Source organism: Lepisosteus platostomus, chromosome 9, assembly GCF_059453375.1.
Source record: "Lepisosteus platostomus isolate fLepPlt1 chromosome 9, fLepPlt1.hap1, whole genome shotgun sequence".
Classification (NCBI taxonomy): Eukaryota; Metazoa; Chordata; class Actinopteri; order Semionotiformes; family Lepisosteidae; genus Lepisosteus; species Lepisosteus platostomus.
Genome location: NC_142619.1, coordinates 2300198 through 2320416, shown reverse-complemented (window position 1 = coordinate 2320416; position 20219 = coordinate 2300198). Strand labels below are relative to the sequence as shown.

The window sequence follows — 20219 nt, the reverse complement described above, 5'->3', positions numbered from 1 at the left end:
CCAGTAAGAGTCTGTACAGGTGTGTGTGTCTACACAGTGTCTCCAGTAAGAGTCTGTACAGGTGTGTGTGTCTATACAGTGTCTCTAGTAAGAGTCTGTACAGGTGTGTGTCTATACAGTGTCTCCAGTAAGAGTCTGTACAGGTGTGTGTCTGTACAGTGTCTCCAGTAAGAGTCTGTACAGGTGTGTGTCTGTACAGTGTCTCCAGTAAGAGTCTGTACAGGTGTGTGTCTCTATACAGTGTCTCCAGTAAGAGTCTGTACAGGTGTGTGTCTGTACAGTGTCTCCAGTAAGAGTCTGTACAGGTGTGTGTCTGTACAGTGTCTCCAGTAAGAGTCTGTACAGGTGTGTGTGTCTATACAGTGTCTCCAGTAAGAGTCTGTACAGGTGTGTGTGTCTGTACAGTGTCTCCACTAAGAGTCTGTACAGGTGTGTGTGTGTGTATACAGTGTCTCCAGTAAGAGTCTGTACAGGTGTGTGTCTGTACAGTGTCTCCAGTAAGAGTCTGTACAGGTGTGTGTGTCTATACAGTGTCTCCAGTAAGAGTCTGTACAGGTGTGTGTGTCTATACAGTGTCTCCAGTAAGAGTCTGTACAGGTGTGTGTGTCTGTACAGTGTCTCCAGTAAGAGTCTGTACAGGTGTGTGTGTCTGTACAGTGTCTCCAGTAAGAGTCTGTACAGGTGTGTGTGTCTATACAGTGTCTCCAGTAAGAGTCTGTACAGGTGTGTGTCTATACAGTGTCTCCAGTAAGAGTCTGTACAGGTGTGTGTGTCTATACAGTGTCTCCAGTAAGAGTCTGTACAGGTGTGTGCGTCTATACAGTGTCTCCAGTAAGAGTCTGTACAGGTGTGTGTCTGTACAGTGTCTCCAGTAAGAGTCTGTACAGGTGTGTGTGTCTGTACAGTGTCTCCAGTAAGAGTCTGTACAGGTGTGTGTGTCTATACAGTGTCTCCAGTAAGAGTCTGTACAGGTGTGTGTCTATACAGTGTCTCCAGTAAGAGTCTGTACAGGTGTGTGTCTGTACAGTGTCTCCAGTAAGAGTCTGTACAGGTGTGTGTGTCTGTACAGTGTCTCCAGTAAGAGTCTGTACAGGTGTGTGTCTGTACAGTGTCTCCAGTAAGAGTCTGTACAGGTGTGTGTGTCTATACAGTGTCTCCAGTAAGAGTCTGTACAGGTGTGTGTCTGTACAGTGTCTCCAGTAAGAGTCTGTACAGGTGTGTGTCTGTACAGTGTCTCCAGTAAGAGTCTGTACAGGTGTGTGTGTCTGTACAGTGTCTCCAGTAAGAGTCTGTACAGGTGTGTGTGTCTATAGTGTCTCCAGTAAGAGTCTGCTCTCAGTATTGAAATAGCTAGGGAAAGAGACAGAGCAAGTAGATAAGACACACACAGACGGTTTCTTATCCAGAATGTATCTTTATTTCAGTATCGTCTTTATTATAATTAGAATATTTAATCATCAATCTCTTCATCTCTTAAAACATTTTATTCATATATATGTAGTATTTTAAATGAAATTTAATATGTTCTTGTCTTTTAATAATTGTAAAGTATTGTTAAAGGAAACAAAGTGCTAGTTTCTATAAGATCTGCCCTTCCCACTGTTTTCCTCTCTGTTTGTCTCCTGTTCTTGTGTTTGTTTTTTAAAATATATAGTGAGAGTCACTAAATCTCTCAGTAACACACACAGCAGGACAGGAGACAGTGAGAGAGAGGAGATCACGGAGAATCCCTCAGTGATAAACACACACAACAGGACAGGAGACACAGTGAGAGAGAGAGGAGATAATAGTGGGAAAGGCACAGCGATTGTAGAAGCTAGATGTGTAAATAAACAAAAATGTTTTTATCTCATTTTAAACATCATTTGGAAGACAGAGATTCATTAGAACTTTGAAAAATGTTATATCTCCTCCCATTATTATTATTATTATTATTATTAAGCTTTAAATGCACACACACACTTGAATAGGCAGATTACTGTGAAAACGTCTTCCAGAGCCTTCAGAACACAGAGAGCACTAGCAGGATGTTAGCCAACCAGACAGCGTGAGTTCAGGTGTCAGTGTGTGAGCCTGACCGTCGGTCGGTCTCAGTGCTAGCGAGTCTGTCCGTCCATCAGTGTGTAGTTAGTGACCGTGAGTCAGTGAGTCGAGCAGTCAGTGCGTCTGTGTGTGTGTGTGTCAATCAGTGCTTACGTTTGTGTCAGTGGTCAGTCTGTTTGTTAGTAGGCCAGTGTGTCGGTGGTCAGTCAGTGCGTTAGTGGGTCGGTCGGTCAGTTAGTGTCAATCAGTCAGTGGGTCTGTCAGTGAGTCAATTAGTGTGACAGTGGTCAGTCAGTTTGTCAATTAGTGTGTCTGTAGGTCAGTCAGTGGGTCAGTGGTCAGTCAGTTTGTCAATTAGTGTGTCTGTAGGTTAATTAGTGTGTCTGTAGGTCAGTCAGTGGTCAGTCAGTTTGTCAATTAGTGTGTCTGTAGGTCAGTCAGTGGGTCAGTGGTCAGTCAGTTTGTCAAGTAGTGTGCCTGTAGGTCAGTCAGTGGGTCAGTGGTCAGTCAGTTTGTTAATTAGTGTGTCTGTAGGTCAGTCAGTGGGTCAGTGGTCAGTCAGTTTGTTAATTAGTGTGTCTGTAGGTCAGTCAGTGGGTCAGTGGTCAGTCAGTTTGTTAATTAGTGTGTCTGTAGGTCAGTCAGTGGGTCAGTGGTCAGTCAGTTTGTCAATTGGTGTGCCTGTAGGTCAGTCAGTGGGTCAGTGGTCAGTCAGTTTGTCAATTAGTGTGCCTGTAGGTCAGTCAGTGTGCCTGTAGGTCAGTCAGTGGGTCAGTGGTCAGTCAGTTTGTCAATTAGTGTGTCTGTAGGTCAGTCAGTGGGTCAGTGGTCAGTCAGTTTGTCAATTAGTGTGCCTGTAGGTCAGTCAGTGGGTCAGTGGTCAGTCAGACTCTGTGTAAGTGAAGGAGATCCTGTTGCCGAAAGGCAGTAAAAAGTGAAGGTTCACGAGGAGTAGCGAAGCCCTTTTCGTCCAGCAGCTGCAACGGGGTGATGCCCAGGACAGTGGACAGACGCAGACTGACCGGACTGACCAGCTCATGGAGTTTGGGACGTCCAACAGAAGTTACTGTACACTCTGAGACCACGGCCTCTCAGCCCTGACCGCTCCACTCCTCCCCCCCCAGTAGCGGCACTGGAGTCTTCAGTGGTGTTTCTCCTCAAGCCCCCAGTGTCGCACTGCTGGGGTACGGTGGAGCTCGGGGTGAGTGTATGAACCCCACAGTGGCACAGCGCTGGGGTACAGAGGAGCTCGGGGTGTGTGTATGAACCCCACAGTGGCACAGCGCTGGGGTACGGTGGAGCTCAGGGTGTGTGGATGAACCCCCCAGTGTCACAGCGCTGGGGTACAGAGGAGCTCGGGGTGTGTGGATGAACCCCACAGTGTCACAGCGCTGGGGTACAGAGGAGCTCGGGGTGACTGTATGAACCCCACATTGGCACAGCGCTGGGGTACAGAGGAGCTCGGGGTGTGTGTATGAACCCCACAGTGGCACAGCGCTGGGGTACGGTGGAGCTCAGGGTGTGTGGATGAACCCCCCAGTGTCACAGCGCTGGGGTACAGAGGAGCTCGGGGTGTGTGGATGAACCCCACAGTGTCACAGCGCTGGGGTACAGAGGAGCTCGGGGTGACTGTATGAACCCCACATTGGCACAGCGCTGGGGTGCAGAGGAGCTCGAGGTGTGTGGATGAACCCCACAGTGGCACAGCGCTGGGGTACGGTGGAGCTCAGGGTGTGTGGATGAACCCCCCAGTGTCACAGCGCTGGGGTACAGAGGAGCTCGGGGTGTGTGGATGAACCCCACAGTGTCACAGCGCTGGGGTACAGAGGAGCTCGGGGTGACTGTATGAACCCCACATTGGCACAGCGCTGGGGTGCAGAGGAGCTCGAGGTGTGTGGATGAACCCCACAGTGGCACAGCGCTGGGGTACGGTGGAGCTCAGGGTGTGTGGATGAACCCCCCAGTCTCACAGCGCTGGGGTACAGAGGAGCTCGAGGTGTATGGATGAACCCCACAGTCTCACAGCGCTGGGGTACGGTGGAGCTCGGGGTGTGTGGATGAACCCCACAGTCTCACAGCGCTGGGGTACAGAGGAGCTCGGGGTGTATGGATGAACCCCACAGTCTCACAGCGCTGGGGTACAGAGGAGCTCGGGGTGTATGGATGAACCCCACAGTGGCACAGCGCTGGGGTACAGAGGAGCTCGGGGTGACGTATATCAGACAGTTTTTCCCAGCGCCCGACCGGATCAGACAAGACCCAGGACTCCGGTAGCCCGGCCTGCTCAGAGGGTCAAGACAGACAGCTGGATTTTTCGAATCGCGCTCTTCGTCAGCCTCAGGAGAGGAGACAGGAGGTCCCTGTCCTTTCTTTCCCCAGAGAGGGACACCTTGCTGGCTACACCAGTGGCAGTGTGGAGGCGTGTCCAGGGCTCTAGGGCTCTGGACTTGTCACCAAAGGGGCTGCGGGTTCAAGTCCCCACCCAGAGGAAGGGGAGGGCGCTGTACCCTCCAGGGGAGATATGCCAGTCAACTGCCCCTCCGCGTACAGGGGCACAAATGTCATTTTAATTTGCCTTTTGGTTCAGTATCTCAGGCTCTCAAGGAGCAGCGAGGGTCCAGGGGTCTGAGGGCCGCGTGGCAGAGCTGAGGTGAGACAGAGGATCGGGGGGTCACCACTGTTGGGGGGCAGGTCCCCACTGGAAAGCAAGAACTGGAAATAGGAAGGTGTGTGTGTGTGGGGGGGGTGGAACAAAGGGACTGAACATTAAAGGAACTCCCCTGGAATCACTCCCCGGATCATTAAGATCCCGATAATCGCGGTGGGAACAGATGTCCGATAGCAGGATGGAACTCTTGCTGTGCTCCGTGTCCTCCCTGGGGGGGTCGTATCATAACCTGACACCCCTGTTGTTCGTCAGTCTGAAGCACCGCGTGATCCCGGGCGATCCAAACATCCCCAGCCGGCCCTCCTCCTCAGTCGGCGCGTGACTCGCCTGGAGGGGCCCTGCGCCGGGCTCGTTTTTCTTCTCTCCGTTTGGCGAGCAGGTCCGTGAGCCAGCGAGAAAATACGCCTGCTCGCTCCCGGGGGGACAACGGGGGGGACACTTTGGGACAAGTGCGGCACTCTGAAGAAATAGTACTGAAGTGAGGAACAGCGCCCCCTCAGACAGTACAGGCACAGGAGGGGAACTGCAGCTCACTATAAATACTGACGGTAACAATGACAAGCGACTGAGAAACAGCGCCCCCTCAGACAGTACAGGCACAGGGGGGGAACTGCAGCTCACTATAAATACTGACAGGAATAATGACAAGCGATTGAGAAACAGCGCCCCCTCAGACAGTACAGGCACAGAGGGGGAACTGCAGCTCACTAAAAATACTGACAGGAATAATGACAAGCGATTGAGAAACAGCGCCCCCTCAATACAGTACGGGCACAGAGGGGGAACTGCAGCTCACTATAAATACTGACAGGAATAATGACAAGCGATTGAGAAACAGCGCCCCCTCAGACAGTACAGGCACAGAGGGGGAACTGCAGCTCACTATAAATACTGACAGGAATAATGACAAGCGATTGAGAAACAGCGCCCCCTCAGTCCAGTACAGGCACAGGGGGGGAACTGCAGCTCACTATAAATACTGACAGGAATAATGACAAGCGACTGAGAAACAGCGCCCCCTCAGTACAGTACAGGCACAGGGGGGGAACTGCAGCAATGACAGTCGATTGAGAAACAGCGCCCCCTCACTCTGCGCAGGCACAGCGAGGGAACTGCAGCTTAAGGAATAATAACAATAATAATCACCATCATCATCACCATCATAACTATAATTTGAAAACGATAGCAGTAACACCTGACCCATGTAAAGTTTAAAAACCGGTTTGATTATAACAACCCTTAGTTAATGACGATGCAGATAATTAGTCTCCGTTCCTCTCGTCTCTTCCCTCCCTCCTTCTTTCCTGTCGTCCGCGCCATCCCGTCTTCGGCGGGGTCCGGGGGGTCGGAGAGGTTCTGGGGAATGTCGGTCCTGCCCCCCCCAGCCTCACTCGGCGAAGACTCGTCTGTGGCGGTGGTCTCAGTGGTCTGAAGATCGAAGCCGTAGAGTTCGAAAGTCGTTGCGTCTCCGGGGGGGTTTCTTGCGGGAGGGAGTGGTGGTGGGAGGGGGACGGGGGGGGGTCTGACTTCTCTCCCCCCCACACACAAAACCCCCTCCTTCCCCCCCGATCTGGGCACCCGTTGTGATCTACCCCCTGCCCCACCCCCAAAATCCGGGGTGCGGGGGCTCTTGCTTCTCGTCCGTGAGCGCGCACACACCCCCCCCTCTCCTCCGCTAACGAGGGGGTGCGGGCTCGATGTCCGCCCGGGAGCGTTGCCGCGGCGACCGGCTGCCGTCGCCGAAGGGTCTCGCTATGGTGACGGGGGTTTCCCGGAAACACCGAAGAGGATCTGCCCCCCCCTCCTCCTCCTCCTCCTCTCCCCCCCCAGTGTCCGGCAGCAGTGCGGAGGATTTCTGTGTTTTATAAATATAGAATCTCTCCTTCGCTGTAGCGGCCCGGGGGGGGTCTGCGGGAGAGGGAGTCTCCGGCGGCGGGGGGCCTCGCCGCTTTCCTGGTCTTCCTCGTTCCCGTTCGGTTTTGGTGCCTCTTCTCTCTCTTCAGGCAAGACACAGCTGTGTGTGTGTGTGTGTGTGTGTGTGTGTGTGTGTGTGAGTGTGTGAGTGTGTCTGTGTGTGTGTGTGCGTGAGTGTGTGAGTGTGTGTGTGTGTGTGTTGGTGCATGTGTGTGTCAGTGTGCGTGTGTGTATGTGTGGGCGTGCGTGTGTGCGGGCATGTGTGGGTGTGCGGGTGCGTGAGTGTGTTGGTGTGTCGGTGTGCGTGTGTGTGCATGTGGGTGTGTGTGTGTGTGTGTGAGTCTGTTTGTGAGAGTGTGAATGTGTGTGTGTACCTGTGTGTGTGAGTGTAAGTCTGTGTGTGAGTCTGTTTGTGAGAGTGTGTATGTGTATATGTGTGTGTGTGCGTGTATGTGTGCGTGTATGTGTACGTGTGTGTGAGAGTGTGCGTAAGTCTGTGTGTGAGTCTGTTTGTGAGAGTGTGTATGTGTGTGCGTGTATGTGTACGTGTGTGTGTGAGTGTGTGCGTGAGTCTGTGTGTGAGTCTGTTTGTGAGAGTGTGTATGTGTGTACAGTATATGTGTGTGTGTGTGTGTGTGTCGCTGCACGCAGGTGCGTGTCCCGTGCCCTGACCCCCAGCTGTGCAGCCCAGCGGATGGGGACGTGTGGGCCCAGCCAGTGTCCGTGGAGAGACAGAGAGACAGGGAGACAGGGAGACAGGGAGACAGGGAGACAGGCAGGCGGAGACGTGAGCGGATTGTGCTTGTGCCCCCGGGGGGTCTGGGGCCCCGCCTGCACCACAGGCGCACACAGAGACAGACGCTCCTGCCAGCCTCCACTCTCCAGAGCAGAGCCCCCCCTCTCCAGCTCGCCCGCGGCCCCCACAATCCTGGGGTCAGAGGTCACGGTGACTCTGGGCTCATGAGGACAGTAACGGGCTCAGTCCAGTCCCTCAGGGGGCCCTGGGGGTCTTCACTCAGGGGTTAGAGGTCACGGCGACTCTGGGCTCATGAGGACAGTAACGGGCTCAGTCCAGTCCCTCAGGGGGCTCAGTCAGGGGTTAGAGGTCATGGCGACTCTGGGCTCATGAGGACAGTAAGGGGCTCAGTCCAGTCCCTCAGGGGGCCCTGGGGGTCTTCACTCAGGGGTTAGAGGTCACGGCGACTCTGGGCTCATGAGGACAGTAACGGGCTCAGTCCAGTCCCTCAGGGGGCTCAGTCAGGGGTTAGAGGTCATGGCGACTCTGGGCTCATGAGGACAGTAAGGGGCTCAGTCCAGTCCCTCAGGGGGCCCTGGGGGTCTTCACTCAGGGGTTAGAGGTCACGGCGACTCTGGGCTCATGAGGACAGTAAGGGGCTCAGTCCAGTCCCTCAGGGGGCTCACTCAGGGGTTAGAGGTCACGGCGACTCTGGGCTCATGAGGACAGTAAGGGGCTCAGTCCAGTCCCTCAGGGGGCTCTGGGGGTCTTCACTCAGGGGTTAGAGGTCACGGTGACTCTGGGCTCATGAGGACAGTAAGGGGCTCAGTCCAGTCCCTCAGGGGGCTCTGGGGGTCTTCACTCAGGGGTTAGAGGTCACGGCGACTCTGGGCTCATGAGGACAGTAAGGGGCTCAGTCCAGTCCCTCAGGGGTCTTCACTCAGGGGTTAGAGGTCACGGTGACTCTGGGCTCATGAGGACAGTAACGGGCTCAGTCCAGTCCCTCAGGGGGCTCTGGGGGTCTTCACTCAGGGGTTAGAGGTCACGGCGACTCTGGGCTCATGAGGACAGTAAGGGGCTCAGTCCAGTCCCTCAGGGGGCTCACTCAGGGGTTAGAGGTCACGGCGACTCTGGGCTCATGAGGACAGTAAGGGGCTCAGTCCAGTCCCTCAGGGGGCTCTGGGGGTCTTCACTAAGGGGTTAGAGGTCACGGTGACTCTGGGCTCATGAGGACAGTAACGGGCTCAGTCCAGTCCCTCAGGGGGCTCTGGGGGTCTTCACTCAGGGGTTAGAGGTCACGGCGACTCTGGGCTCATGAGGACAGTAAGGGGCTCAGTCTAGTCCCTCAGGGGGCTCACTCAGGGGTTAGAGGTCACGGTGACTCTGGGCTCATGAGGACAGTAACGGGCTCAGTCCAGTCCCTCAGGGGGCTCTGGGGGTCTTCACTCAGGGGTTAGAGGTCACGGCGACTCTGGGCTCATGAGGACAGTAACGGGCTCAGTCCAGTCCCTCAGGGGGCTCTGGGGGTCTTCACTCAGGGGTTAGAGGTCACGGCGACTCTGGGCTCATGAGGACAGTAACGGGCTCAGTCCAGTCCCTCAGAGCCCCAGTTCTGCAGGATCTCGGGGTGATTTTATCTGGGGTACAGATCCCTGCTCACCGGGATTCCCGCCGTACAGAATCTGGGCTCTGACACCCGCTTCAGAACCCGGTCCAGGGGACCCTGCGCGTCCGAACGCATCCCGAGACGCCGTCACGATCCCCTGCTCCCGTCCGCCTCGCGTGTGCGTGTGCGTGTGCGTGCGTGCGTGTGTCTTGTAGCCCTTTGCTTTGGCACGGAAAGTCAGGAATTCTGGCACACAGGCTGACGCCCCCACCCCCCCCCAGCCTGGAACAGCAGGGAGCCGCCTGCCTGTCTGCCTGCCTGCCTGTCTGTCTGTCTGTCTGCCTGCCTGTCTGCCTGCCTGTCTGCCTCTTGGGGTGCTCGTGTGCCTGATTGTCGGGGTGTCTGTGTCTCTGTCCGCAGTGCCTCCCCGGTCGGTGTCCCCTCTCCTCTCCCGCCGGGTGGTGCAGCGTAGCCGTCTCTCCTCGGGACAACCACCTCGGATGCGGGGTCTGGGGAGACTCCCTCCTCCTCCTCCTCCTGCTCCCTCCTCTTCCTCCTCCTCAGGTGCGGGTGCCTTCGTCTCTCCGCCGTTCGGCCCGGCCCTCCCGCGGGGACAGGGCGGAGACGGGGAAGGGGCCGGAGAGCCTGGGGGGGGGGGGGGGAGAGAGAGAGAGAGAGGGAACTCATCCCCTGTCGTCCTGCATCTGCCCGGCCCTCCCCGACCCTCCCCGACACGTTTTCATCTTCAAAGCTTGTTTTTATACTTCGGGGTGAGAAAGAATCAGCGTTTCCTGCCACAACCCGGGCCCCCGCCCCCCGGCTAACATGACCACGCCCCCAACTGACCCGCCCCACCCCCGGCTAACATGACCACGCCCCCCAACTGACCGGACCCACCCCCCCTCATCGCCTGCTTAAAGAGTGTTCTGTCTCCAGCTGACACTGGCCCCGCCCCCGACGGACACTGGCCCCTCCCCCATCTGACGCCAGCCCCGCCCCCGACTGACACCAGTCCCGCCCCCGACTGACACTTGCTCCTCCCCCATCTGACGCCAGCCCCGCCCACGACTGACACCAGTCCCGCCCCCCATCTGACGCCAGCCCCGCCCCCGACTGACACTTGCTCCTCCCCCGCCTGAAGCCAGCCCCGCCCCTGTCTGAGACCGGCCCCGCCCCCCCGCCGCGCTCACCTCTCCATGACGCGCTTCAGCGCGCGCTCGATGTTCATGCGGTGCCCGACCCGGGTGACGCCCAGGTCCAGGTAGTCCTCCTTGGTGAGGGAGGGCAGGTGGGTGCCGTCGATCTCGTTGTCCAGGAAGCGCTCGCGGTGCTCGCCCAGGTTCAGGTAGGCCAGCCAGTCGGCCACGTCGAACTTGGTCCAGTAGGGCAGGGGCTTGGAGGCGAAGGGCTTGCCGGGGGGGGGCGCGGGGGGCAGGTGGGGGTAGCTGAGGCAGGCGGGGGGCGGGGCCTGCAGAGGCGGGGAGGAGGACCCCGACAGGAAGTGGGTGGGGGAGAGCGAGCGGGACACCACCAGCGCGCCGGAGGGCGGCGGCGGGGCGCCGGAGGGGGCGAAGAGGGGCGGCGAGGGGGAGAAGTAGGGGTCCCCCAGGGGGTTGGCCGGTGAGGGGGGCGTCACGGAGCCCCGCAGCTCGTACAGGCTGCCGTACAGGGGGGCGGAGGAGGGCAGCAGGGGCAGGGAGGAGGGGCGCGTGGGGGGGCTGAGCTTGGGGCGCTCGGAGGGGGAGATGAGGGGGCTGGGGGCCCGGCGGCGGTGGGGGCCGGGGGGCCGCTCCGCGGACGAGCCCCCCCGCTCCCGCTGCAGGAAGGGGAACTCCAGTGCCTTACTGCGCGCGGGGTAGTGGGGGTGGTGCCTGTGTTTCGGGGAGGAGGAGGGGGCGGGGTAGGAGGGGTAGGAGGGGGAGAGGGGCGAGAGGGGCAGGGGCGAGGGCTGCTGGGGCGCGGGGGGCTGGTGCTGCCCGGGGGGCGGCTGGGGCTGGTGAAGCTGCTGCCCCTGGGGCAGGGGTGAGGGCTGCTGGGGCAGCTGGGGAGACGGCGACCGCCCCCAGCTGGGGTAGAGGTGAGGGGGGGGCTGGGGGGAGGGGGAGCGATTGTGGGGGGGGCTGAGGGCAGAGGTGGAGTCTTCAGAGTACCTGAGAGAGAGAGAGTCTGTGTGAGACACACAGAGTCACACACACACAATAGTGTCACACAAAGTACCTGAGAGAGAGAGAGAGTCTGTGTGAGACACACAGAGTCACACACACACAATAGTGTCACACAGAGTACCTGAGAGAGAGTCTGTGTGAGACACACAGAGTCACACACACACAATATTGTCACACAGAGTACCTGAGAGAGAGAGAGTCTGTGTGAGACACACAGAGTCACACACACACACAATAGTGTCACAGAGTACCTGAGAGAGAGAGAGTCTGTGTGAGACACACAGAGTCACACACACACAATAGTGTCACACAGAGTACCTGAGAGAGAGAGAGTCTGTGTGAGACACACAGAGTCACACACACACAATAGTGTCACACAGAGTACCTGAGAGAGAGAGTCTGTGTGAGACACACAGAGTCACACACACACAATAGTGTCACACAGAGTACCTGAGAGAGAGAGAGTCTGTGTGAGACACACAGAGTCACACACACACAATAGTGTCACACAGAGTACCTGAGAGAGAGAGAGTCTGTGTGAGACACACAGAGTCACACACACACACAATAGTGTCACACAGAGTACCTGAGAGAGAGAGAGTCTGTGTGAGACACACACAGTCACACACACACAATAGTGTCACACAGAGTACCTGAGAGAGAGAGAGTCTGTGTGAGACACACAGAGTCACACACACACAATAGTGTCACACAGAGTACCTGAGAGAGAGAGAGTCTGTGTGAGACACACAGAGTCACACACACAATATTGTCACACAGAGTACCTGAGAGAGAGAGAGTCTGTGTGAGACACACAGAGTCACACACACAATATTGTCACACAGAGTACCTGAGAGAGAGAGAGTCTGTGTGAGACACACAGAGTCACGCACACACAATAGTGTCACACAGAGTACCTGAGAGAGAGAGAGTCTGTGTGAGACACACAGAGTCACACACACACAATAGTGTCACACAGAGTACCTGAGAGAGAGAGAGAGTCTGTGAGACACACAGAGTCACACACACACAATAGTGTCACACAGAGTACCTGAGAGAGAGAGAGTCTGTGTGAGACACACAGTCACACACACACAATAGTGTCACACAGAGTACCTGAGAGAGAGAGAGTCTGTGTGAGACACACAGAGTCACACACACACACAATAGTGTTACACAGAGTACCTGAGAGAGAGAGAGTCTGTGTGAGACACACAGAGTCACACACACACAATAGTGTCACACAGAGTACCTGAGAGAGAGAGAGTCTGTGTGAGACACACAGAGTCACACACACACAATAGTGTCACACAGAGTACCTGAGAGAGAGAGAGTCTGTGTGAGACACACAGAGTCACACACACACACAATAGTGTCACACAGAGTACCTGAGAGAGAGTCTGTGTGAGACACACAGAGTCACACACACACAATAGTGTCACACAGAGTACCTGAGAGAGAGAGAGTCTGTGTGAGACACACAGAGTCACACACACACAATAGTGTCACACAGAGTACCTGAGAGAGAGAGAGTCTGTGTGAGACACACAGAGTCACACACACACACAATAGTGTCACACAGAGTACCTGAGAGAGAGAGAGTCTGTGTGAGACACACAGAGTCACACACACACAATAGTGTCACACAGAGTACCTGAGAGAGAGAGAGTCTGTGTGAGACACACAGAGTCACACACACACAATAGTGTCACACAGAGTACCTGAGAGAGAGAGAGTCTGTGTGAGACACACAGAGTCACACACACACAATAGTGTCACACAGAGTACCTGAGAGAGAGAGAGTCTGTGTGAGACACACAGAGTCACACACACACAATAGTGTCACACAGAGTACCTGAGAGAGAGAGAGTCTGTGTGAGACACACAGAGACACACACACACAATAGTGTCACACAGAGTACCTGAGAGAGAGAGAGTCTGTGTGAGACACACAGAGTCACACACACACACAATAGTGTCACACAGAGTACCTGAGAGAGAGAGAGTCTGTGTGAGACACACAGAGTCACACACACACAATAGTGTCACACAGAGTACCTGAGAGAGAGTCTGTGTGAGACACACAGAGTCACACACACACAATAGTGTCACACAGAGTACCTGAGAGAGAGAGAGTCTGTGTGAGACACACAGAGTCACACACACACACAATAGTGTCACACAGAGTACCTGAGAGAGAGAGTCTGTGTGAGACACACAGAGTCACACACACACAATAGTGTCACACAGAGTACCTGAGAGAGAGAGAGTCTGTGAGACACACAGAGTCACACACACACAATAGTGTCACACAGAGTACCTGAGAGAGAGAGAGTCTGTGTGAGACACACAGAGTCACACACACACAATAGTGTCACACAGAGTACCTGAGAGAGAGAGTCTGTGTGAGACACACAGAGTCACACACACAATATTGTCACACAGAGTACCTGAGAGAGAGAGAGTCTGTGTGAGACACACAGAGTCACGCACACACAATAGTGTCACACAGAGTACCTGAGAGAGAGAGAGTCTGTGTGAGACACACAGAGTCACACACACACAATAGTGTCACACAGAGTACCTGAGAGAGAGAGAGAGTCTGTGAGACACACAGAGTCACACACACACAATAGTGTCACACAGAGTACCTGAGAGAGAGAGAGTCTGTGTGAGACACACAGTCACACACACACAATAGTGTCACACAGAGTACCTGAGAGAGAGAGAGTCTGTGTGAGACACACAGAGTCACACACACACACAATAGTGTTACACAGAGTACCTGAGAGAGAGAGAGTCTGTGTGAGACACACAGAGTCACACACACACAATAGTGTCACACAGAGTACCTGAGAGAGAGAGAGTCTGTGTGAGACACACAGAGTCACACACACACAATAGTGTCACACAGAGTACCTGAGAGAGAGAGAGTCTGTGTGAGACACACAGAGTCACACACACACACAATAGTGTCACACAGAGTACCTGAGAGAGAGTCTGTGTGAGACACACAGAGTCACACACACACAATAGTGTCACACAGAGTACCTGAGAGAGAGAGAGTCTGTGTGAGACACACAGAGTCACACACACACAATAGTGTCACACAGAGTACCTGAGAGAGAGAGAGTCTGTGTGAGACACACAGAGTCACACACACACACAATAGTGTCACACAGAGTACCTGAGAGAGAGAGAGTCTGTGTGAGACACACAGAGTCACACACACACAATAGTGTCACACAGAGTACCTGAGAGAGAGTCTGTGTGAGACACACAGAGTCACACACACACAATATTGTCACACAGAGTACCTGAGAGAGAGAGAGTCTGTGTGAGACACACACAGTCACACACACACAATATTGTCACACAGAGTACCTGAGGGAGAGAGAGTCTGTGTGAGACACACAGAGTCACACACACACACAATAGTGTCACACAGAGTACCTGAGAGAGAGAGAGTCTGTGTGAGACACACAGAGTCACACACACACACACAATAGTGTCACACAGAGTACCTGAGAGAGAGAGTCTGTGTGAGACACACAGAGTCACACACACAATAGTGTCACACAGAGTACCTGAGAGAGAGAGAGTCTGTGTGAGACACACAGAGTCACACACACAATAGTGTCACACAGAGTACCTGAGAGAGAGTCTGTGTGAGACACACAGAGTCACGCACACAGTATCACCCTCACTATTACACATACACACAGTAGCATGCACACAGAGTACCTGAGGGAGAGAGTCTCTAAGACACACAGTGTCACACACACAAACACACACACACACACTATTACACATACACACTGTATCACACACACACTATCACACCCACAATATTATACAGTGAGTACCTAAGTGACAATGTCTGTAAGACATAGAGTCACACAGACAAACAGTGCCACACACACTATTGCACACACAGTGTCACACACATAGTTTTACACTCACTGTAGTCAGTATCAGTGTTACACACAGTATTACACCCACTGTAGTCAGTACCAGTGTTACACACACAGTATTACACAGCTGTAGTCAGTACCAGTGTCTCACACACAGTATTACACTCACTGTAGTCAGTACCAGTGTTACACACAGTATTACACTCACTGTAGTCAGTACCAGTGTTACACACACAGTATTACACTCACTGTAGTCAGTACCAGTGTTACACACACAGTATAACACTCACTGTAGTCAGTACCAGTGTTACACACACAGTATTACACAGCTGTAGTCAGTACCAGTGTCTCACACACAGTATTACACTCACTGTAGTCAGTACCAGTGTTACACACAGTATTACACTCGCTGTAGTCAGTACCAGTGTTACACACAGTATTACACTCACTGTAGTCAGTACCAGTGTTACACACACAGTATTACACTCACTGTAGTCAGTACCAGTGTTACACACAGTATTACACTCACTGTAGTCAGTACCAGTGTTACACACAGTATTACACTCGCTGTAGTCAGTACCAGTGTTACACACACAGTATTACACTCACTGTAGTCAGTACCAGTGTTACACACAGTATTACACTCACTGTAGTCTACCAGTGTTACACAGTATTACACTCACTGTAGTCAGTACCAGTGTTACACACACATTATTACACAGCTGTAGTCAGTACCAGTGTTACACACACAGTTTTACACTCACTGTAGTCAGTACCAGTGTTACACACACAGTATTACACAGCTGTAGTCAGTACCAGTGTCTCACACACAGTATTACACTCACTGTAGTCAGTACCAGTGTTACACCCAGTATTACACTCACTGTAGTCAGTACCAGTGTCTCACACACAGTATTACACTCACTGTAGTCAGTACCAGTGTCACACCCAGTATTACACTCACTGTAGTCAGTACCAGTGTTACACACACAGTATTACACTCACTGTAGTCAGTACCAGTGTCTCACACACAGTATTACACTCACTGTAGTCAGTACCAGTGTTACACACACGGTATTACACACACTGTAGTCAGTACCAGTGTTACACACACAGTATTACACTCACTGTAGTCAGTACCAGTGTCTCACACACGGTATTACACTCACTGTAGTCAGTACCAGTGTTACACACACAGTATTACACTCACTGTAGTCAGTACCAGTGTTACACACACAGTATTACACTCACTGTAGTCAGTACCAGTGTTACACACACAGTATTACACTCACTGTAGTCAGTACCAGTGTCTCACACACAGTATTACACTCACTGTAGTCAGTACCAGTGTCTCACACACAGTATTACACTCACTGTAGTCAGTACCAGTGTTACACACCCAGTATTACACTCACTGTAGTCAGTACCAGTGTCTCACACACAGTATTACACTCACTGTAGTCAGTACCAGTGTCTCACACACAGTATTACACTCACTGTAGTCAGTACCAGTGTTACACACACATTATTACACAGCTGTAGTCAGTACCAGTGTTACACACACAGTTTTACACTCACTGTAGTCAGTACCAGTGTTACACACAGTATTACACTCACTGTAGTCAGTACCAGTGTCTCACACACAGTATTACACTCACTGTAGTCAGTACCAGTGTTACACACACAGTATTACACTCACTGTAGTCAGTACCAGTGTTACACACACAGTATTACACTCACTGTAGTCAGTACCAGTGTTACACACACAGTATTACACTCACTGTAGTCAGTACCAGTGTCTCACACACAGTATTACACTCACTGTAGTCAGTACCAGTGTCACACCCAGTATTACACTCACTGTAGTCAGTACCAGTGTTACACACACAGTATTACACTCACTGTAGTCAGTACCAGTGTTACACACCCAGTATTACACTCACTGTAGTCAGTACCAGTGTTACACACAGTATTACACTCACTGTAGTCTACCAGTGTTACACAGAGTATTACACTCACTGTAGTCAGTACCAGTGTTACACACACATTATTACACAGCTGTAGTCAGTACCAGTGTTACACACAGTATTACACTCACTGTAGTCAGTACCAGTGTCTCACACACAGTATTACACTCACTGTAGTCAGTACCAGTGTCTCACACACAGTATTACACTCACTGTAGTCAGTACCAGTGTTACACACAGTATTACACTCACTGTAGTCAGTACCAGTGTTACACACACAGTATTACACTCACTGTAGTCAGTACCAGTGTTACACACACAGTATTACACTCACTGTAGTCAGTACCAGTGTCTCACACACAGTATTACACTCACTGTAGTCAGTACCAGTGTTACACACAGTATTACACTCACTGTAGTCAGTACCAGTGTCTCACACACAGTATTACACTCACTGTAGTCAGTACCAGTGTCACACCCAGTATTACACTCACTGTAGTCAGTACCAGTGTTACACACACAGTATTACACTCACTGTAGTCAGTACCAGTGTTACACACACAGTATTACACAGCTGTAGTCAGTACCAGTGTCTCACACACAGTATTACACTCACTGTAGTCAGTACCAGTGTTACACACAGTATTACACTCACTGTAGTCAGTACCAGTGTTACACACAGTATTACACTCACTGTAGTCAGTACCAGTGTTACACACCCAGTATTACACTCACTGTAGTCAGTACCAGTGTTACACACACAGTATTACACTCACTGTAGTCAGTACCAGTGTTACACACACAGTATTACACTCACTGTAGTCAGTACCAGTGTCTCACACACAGTATTACACTCACTGTAGTCAGTACCAGTGTTACACACACAGTATTACACTCACTGTAGTCAGTACCAGTGTCTCACACACAGTATTACACTCACTGTAGTCAGTACCAGTGTTACACACACGGTATTACACACACTGTAGTCAGTACCAGTGTTACACACACAGTATTACACTCACTGTAGTCAGTACCAGTGTCTCACACACGGTATTACACTCACTGTAGTCAGTACCAGTGTTACACACACAGTATTACACTCACTGTAGTCAGTACCAGTGTTACACACACAGTATTACACTCACTGTAGTCAGTACCAGTGTTACACACACAGTATTACACTCACTGTAGTCAGTACCAGTGTCTCACACACAGTATTACACTCACTGTAGTCAGTACCAGTGTCTCACACACAGTATTACACTCACTGTAGTCAGTACCAGTGTTACACACCCAGTATTACACTCACTGTAGTCAGTACCAGTGTCTCACACACAGTATTACACTCACTGTAGTCAGTACCAGTGTCTCACACACAGTATTACACTCACTGTAGTCAGTACCAGTGTTACACACACAGTATTACACTCACTGTAGTCAGTACCAGTGTCTCACACACAGTATTACACTCACTGTAGTCAGTACCAGTGTTACACACACAGTATTACACTCACTGTAGTCAGTACCAGTGTTACACACACAGTATTACACTCACTGTAGTCAATACCAGTGTTACACACACAGTATTACACTCACTGTAGTCAGTACCAGTGTTACACACAGTATTACACTCACTGTAGTCAGTACCAGTGTTACACACAGTATTACACTCACTGTAGTCAGTACCAGTGTTACACACACAGTATTACACAGCTGTAGTCAGTACCAGTGTCTCACACACAGTATTACACTCACTGTAGTCAGTACCAGTGTCTCACACACAGTATTACACTCACTGTAGTCAGTACCAGTGTTACACACAGTATTACACTCACTGTAGTCAGTACCAGTGTTACACACAGTATTACACTCACTGTAGTCAGTACCAGTGTTACACACAGTATTACACTCACTGTAGTCAGTACCAGTGTTACACACAGTATTACACTCACTGTAGTCAGTACCAGTGTTACACACAGTATTACACTCACTGTAGTCAGTACCAGTGTTACACACACAGTATTACACAGCTGTAGTCAGTACCAGTGTCTCACACACAGTATTACACTCACTGTAGTCAGTACCAGTGTCTCACACACAGTATTACACTCACTGTAGTCAGTACCAGTGTTACACACAGTATTACACTCACTGTAGTCAGTACCAGTGTTACACACAGTATTACACTCACTGTAGTCAGTACCAGTGTTACACACAGTATTACACTCACTGTAGTCAGTACCAGTGTTACACACAGTATTACACTCACTGTAGTCAGTACCAGTGTTACACACACAGTATTACACTCACTGTAGTCAGTACCAGTGTCTCACACACAGTATTACACTCACTGTAGTCAGTACCAGTGTTACACACAGTATTACACTCACTGTAGTCAGTACCAGTGTCACACCCAGTATTACACTCACTGTAGTCAGTACCAGTGTTACACACACAGTATTACACTCACTGTAGTCAGTACCAGTGTTACACACACAGTATTACACAGCTGTAGTCAGTACCAGTGTTACACACAGTATTACACTCACTGTAGTCAGTACCAGTGTTACACACAGTATTACACTCACTGTAGTCAGTACCAGTGTCACACACACAGTATTACACTCACTGTAGTCAGTACCAGTGTTACACACACAGTATTACACTCACTGTAGTCAGTACCAGTGTCTCACACACAGTATTACACTCACTGTAGTCAGTACCAGTGTTACACACAGTATTACACACACTGTAGTCAGTACCAGTGTTACACACACAGTATTACACTCACTGTAGTCAGTACCAGTGTTACACACAGTATTACACTCACTGTAGTCAGTACCAGTGTTACACACACAGTATTACACTCACTGTAGTCAGTACCAGTGTCACACCCAGTATTACACTCACTGTAGTCAGTACCAGTGTTACACACACAGTATTACACTCACTGTAGTCAATACCAGTGTCTCACACACAGTATTACACTCACTGTAGTCAGTACCAGTGTTACACACAGTATTACACTCACTGTAGTCAGTACCAGTGTTACACACAGTATTACACTCACTGTAGTCAGTACCAGTGTTACACACAGTATTACACTCACTGTAGTCAGTACCAGTGTTACACACACAGTATTACACTCACTGTAGTCAGTACCAGTGTCTCACACACAGTATTACACTCACTGTAGTCAGTACCAG

At 51.7% G+C, this 20219-nt stretch overlaps 1 protein-coding gene across 1 annotated transcript in view; it reads right to left on the bottom strand.

The window, feature by feature from the left end:
• Positions 1–1394: 1394 nt before the first annotated feature.
• The window catches only part of shank1 (SH3 and multiple ankyrin repeat domains 1), a 118634-nt gene continuing 99809 nt past the window's right edge, over positions 1395–20219 (bottom strand). The window contains exons 26-27 of the mRNA XM_088646418.1: positions 10158–11117; positions 1395–9612 (exon numbers count right to left, since the gene is read on the bottom strand). Of these exons, the coding sequence (XP_088502544.1) occupies positions 9528–9612; positions 10158–11117 (1045 nt within the window). The 3' untranslated portion in view covers positions 1395–9527. The remainder of the gene's footprint in view (positions 9613–10157; positions 11118–20219) is intronic.